We start from the raw sequence: 4375 nt of genomic DNA, 5'->3' as shown, positions 1-4375 counted from the left end.
GCTGGGGAACTCCAGGCCTGTCAGCCTGAGCTGGGTGCCCGGCAAGGTTATGGAACAGATCACCTTGAGTGCCATCACAGGGCACCCACAGGAAGGCCAAGGGATCAGAGCCAGCCAGCGTGGATTTCAATATCTGCATTGATGATCTGCATGAAGCAACTGAGTCCAGCATCAGCAAATTTGCAGATGACACCAAGCTGGGTGTGAGTGTGGATCTCTTTTCCAACCTTGTTGATTCTGATTCTGTGATTCTCTGGAACCACCCTTGGAGCAGTTGCAGGATGAGCCCTGGGCCTCCTCTTCAGAAGCTCCAGCAACCCAGGTCCCTCAGCTTCTCCTGCAAGCCCCAAAGGCCATCCTGTCAGTCCTGCAGAGCCTCTGCAGCCCTTCCTTGTCACAGACATCTTTTGTGGAAAATCCTTTCTTAGGATTTTTCCCTCTTCTGGGAAGCTGAGGCCCCAGAGAAAGAATGTAAACAATGGTTGTCTGCTGCTGTGGAATGCAACAGGTGCACCTGTGATTGGTCTTCTGTGAGTGTTTGGATTTACTGACCACTCACAGGAGAGTTGTTCTTGCTTTCTGCCTGGACACAGAACTTTTTTGATTAAATTCTTTTTCTATTCGTAGCTTAGCAGCTTCTGAACTTTTCTTTCTATTCCTTTTAGTATAGTCTTAATGTATTATATATCATAAAATAATAAATCCAGCCTTCTGATCATGAAGTCAAGATTCTCGTCTATCTCTTCACCCCTGAAAAACCCTTGCAAGCCTTGTAACACCTCCTCAATGCCCAAAACAGGGAGTCCCAGAGCCAGACACAGCAGCCCAGATGTGCCCCCTGGCCTGGGGTGCCTCTGGCAAGGGAGCAGCACCAGGCACTGCAGACAATTCCTGCAGCACTTGTAGGATGATTCTGCTTCCCAAGGGACGTTCCCATGAGGCCAAGTCAGGAACTGCAATGGGGAGTGGGGCCAGAGAGAAAAGGGCAAACAGGGATGGGCTGTTTGCAGGGGAGGGGACAGGGATGGGCAATAGGAGGAAATCTGGATCAGGAAAGAGGAAAGAAAGCAAAGGTGAGGCCAAGGAAATGCTTGGGGCAGTTTGGGGGTGGCTGCCAGGCAGCCCTGGCTCTGAGCAACAGCGTCTGCAGTGGGACAGGAAACTCCCAGATGATGGGAACAAACTTTCTGGCTGACTGAAGAGGCCACCTGAGTGGTTTCCCTGGTGTCCCCCAGCCCTTGCTGGCCCCAGGGGCTGATGGCATTTGTGCTCCATCAGGTTCATGTCCTCACACCAACAGCATGGAGGTGCTCGCCCTGCTCTGTGCAATGCAAACAGGGGCTGCTGAGCCAGTGTTGCTGTGTCTGTTCCTGCAAGGATGGGGCACCTGTGTGAGCTGGGGGAGAGGCCAGGGCTGCAGAGGGGGGATGTTGTTGGCAGCTCCATGAGGACACTATGGGACACTGCCCTGGGTATCCAGCGCACTGGGGATGGATCAGCCCCTGCTCTGCTGCTCCTTCCCATCTGCCCCAGGGCCCTTGCAGAGCCCCAGCCATGCTGTTTTCCCCCAGCCTGCCCACAGCCAGCCTGAAGCTGCTCACAGGGCTTTTCTGTGCTGAGCATTGGCCTGGGCGTGTTCTTGAGAGAGCCTGGGCAAGGAGCCTGGAGCCCCCAGGGCCTGGGCTGAGGTGTCAGCACTGCCCCAGCAGTGCCCATGGCCTGTCCCTGCTTCAGCCCCGGCCCTGCCATCCCAGGGCTGTGCCTGGCCCCGAGAGCACTCAGGCCCTACAGCAACACCAGGGCCACCAGGGCAGCAGGGCAGGGCCATGGCAGCAGCACTGGGAACACCAAGTGCTGCTGCTGGGCACAGCTGCTGGGCCAGCAATGATCTGCCCCCAGCTCTGCACACAGACATTGCTGCTGCAGCTCCAGAGAAGGCAAGCAAAGGGGCATCTCTGGTGAAAACAATGCTGGGAGATCCTTTAGTTCCTTCAAAGCCACCAAGAGACCAGCTCCTCATTGAGACCATCTGGGGCCATGGTGAAGGTGGAGAGAAACAAAAGGAGAAATGGCACAAGGAATGACAGTCCTTTGTGGACAATAGTTAAAAAAAATAAAAAAAAAACGGAAAAAAACCCCACAACAAAACCAACAACAAATATCAAAGCTGATTTTTATTAGAAGTCTTTTTATTTAGGAAATTGGCCAGCAGTTTAATGACTGAAACCATCCAGTCACCAGTCTTGACACTGCAGCCTTGAGCTCCTGGTTCCTCAGGCTGTAGATGAGGGGGTTCAGGGCTGGAGACACCACTGAGTACAGAACTGACACTGACAGATCCAGGGATGGGGAAGAGATGGAGGGGGGCTTCAGGTGGGCAAATGCTGCAGTGCTGATAAACAGGGAGACCACAGCCAGGTGAGGAAGGCAGGTGGAAAAGGCTTTGTGCCGTCCCTGCTCAGAGGGGATCCTCAGCACAGCCCTGAAGATCTGCACATAGGAGAAAACAATGAACACAAAGCAGCCAAATGCTAAACAGACACTAACAGCAAGAAGCCCAAGTTCCATGAGGTAGGATTTGGAGCAGGAGAGCTTGAGGATCTGTGGGATTTCACAGAAGAACTGGCCCAGGGCATTGCCATGGCACAGGGGCAGGGAAAATGTATTGGCCGTGTGCAGGAGAGCATTGAAAAAGGCACTGGCCCAGGCAGCTGCTGCCATGTGGGCACAAGCTCTGCTACCCAGGAGGGTCCCATAGTGCAGGGGTTTGCAGATGGATACATAGCGGTCATAGCACATGATGGTCAGGAGAAAATACTCTGCTGAGAGGAAGAACAGAAAGAAAAACACCTGAGCAGCACATCCTGAGTAGGAGATGGTCCTGGTGTCCCAGAGGGAATTGTGCATGGCTTTGGGGACAGTGGTGTAGATGGAGCCCAGGTCGCTGAGGGCCAGGTTGAGCAGGAAGAAGAACATGGGTGTGTGCAGGTGATGGCCGCAGGCTACGGCGCTGATGATGAGGCCGTTGCCCAGGAGGGCAGCCAGGGAGATGCCCAGCAAGAGGCAGAAGTGCAGGAACTGCAGCTGCCGCGTGTCTGCCAGTGCCAGCAGGAGGAAGTGCCTGATGGAGCTGCTGTTGGACATTCCTTCACTCTGGGCATGGTGCACTGCTGAAAGAAGACATTGACAAGCTGGGACAGCTTTCCTTGAGTCAATCCTGTGCTATTTTACTAGGAATCCCCTCAAAGCTACTGATGTTGTTTTTTAAGGAAATTTGCTAAATTTCTTTATTTTTGATTCCTGGTTTCTGTTTCTTTTGAGTTGCTGCTTCAGCAATGCTCTCAGCCTGAAAAAAGAGGTGCCAGAGGGAAAACAGGACTGCCTGTGCCCCAGAGCAGTCAGATCTGCTGGAACCACACAGGTGCCTCATTTCATCTCCCTCTAGTTCAGGGTGCTCGCGCTTTAAACATGCTTGAAAAATATAGCGCACTTTTTGTAGGCTCTAGTTTGAAATTCAGCATCTCTAAATTTTTTCACCTTCTCCTTTGCAGCTGGACAGGATGGGATATCCAAGGGTTGGCCTGGCTCTCTGCTGCCTGGAGTTGTGCCTACTGGGAGCTGTTTCTCTCTATCCAAGCCCCATCCCTGCCTGTGTTGGCAGAGCCCAGCCCAGCCCCGGGGGCTCAGCTCTGCCCTGCAGACCCCTCCCAGCACAGGGCACTGCCCAGGGGCATCTCCCTGGCAGCAGGGCCTTAAGGGCAGGCCAGACAAACAGAGATGCTGCAAGCCAAGGTGCTGCTGCTGCTGTCTGTAGGGAGAGGAGGCTGAGGAGGCACTTTCTGAGGGAGATCTGAGGCACATCTGCTGATGCCCAGGCTGACAGTGCAGGAGTCTCAGTGACACAGACAAAGCTGACAGCCCCTTTCCCTTCCCTTGAGGAGAAAGCTGACCATGCAGCCCTGACCATGCAGCACCATCTCCAGAGCAGGAGGAATCTGCCCTGATGGGGATGGCTTCTTCCACCTCCAACTTCTCCCCTGCAGCGTCCATGGGGAGCTGCCAGGCAGGCTGAGAGCTGCCCCTGGCAGGTGGCACATGCCCTGGGCTGGACAAGAGCCCTGAGGGCTGCAGGAGCTGCTCTGCAGGACAGCCCTGGGCAGCCCTGCCTGCAGCCCCAGCTCAGCCCCTGCAGCCGTCCCTGGCAGCAGGAGCCGTCCTGCCCTGTCCCTCTGACGGTGCCCAGGGCAGCCCTGCTCTGCAGCACATCATCCTCCTCCTCCTCCTCCTGTGCCCCAGAGAAACTGGGAGAGTCCTCCTGACATATCCCTCAAGCTGTGGGTTGTGCTGGCTTCAGGATATCCCTCCAGGAGCACAG

General features: G+C 54.8%; 1 protein-coding gene across 1 annotated transcript; it reads right to left on the bottom strand.

Moving 5' to 3' along the window:
* Positions 1-2193: 2193 nt before the first annotated feature.
* Positions 2194-3159, bottom strand: LOC131569318 (olfactory receptor 14J1-like). Its single transcript, XM_058821522.1, has one exon. The coding sequence runs from the start codon at positions 3142-3144 to the stop codon at positions 2194-2196; it is 951 nt and encodes a 316-aa protein (XP_058677505.1). The 5' UTR covers positions 3145-3159.
* Between the last annotated feature and the right edge of the window lie 1216 nt (positions 3160-4375).

Source organism: Ammospiza caudacuta, chromosome 30 (genome assembly GCF_027887145.1).
Source record: "Ammospiza caudacuta isolate bAmmCau1 chromosome 30, bAmmCau1.pri, whole genome shotgun sequence".
In the NCBI taxonomy this organism is placed as follows: Eukaryota; Metazoa; Chordata; class Aves; order Passeriformes; family Passerellidae; genus Ammospiza; species Ammospiza caudacuta.
Note: the sequence above shows the minus strand (reverse complement) of the source record. Positions and strands in the feature narration are given on the sequence as shown.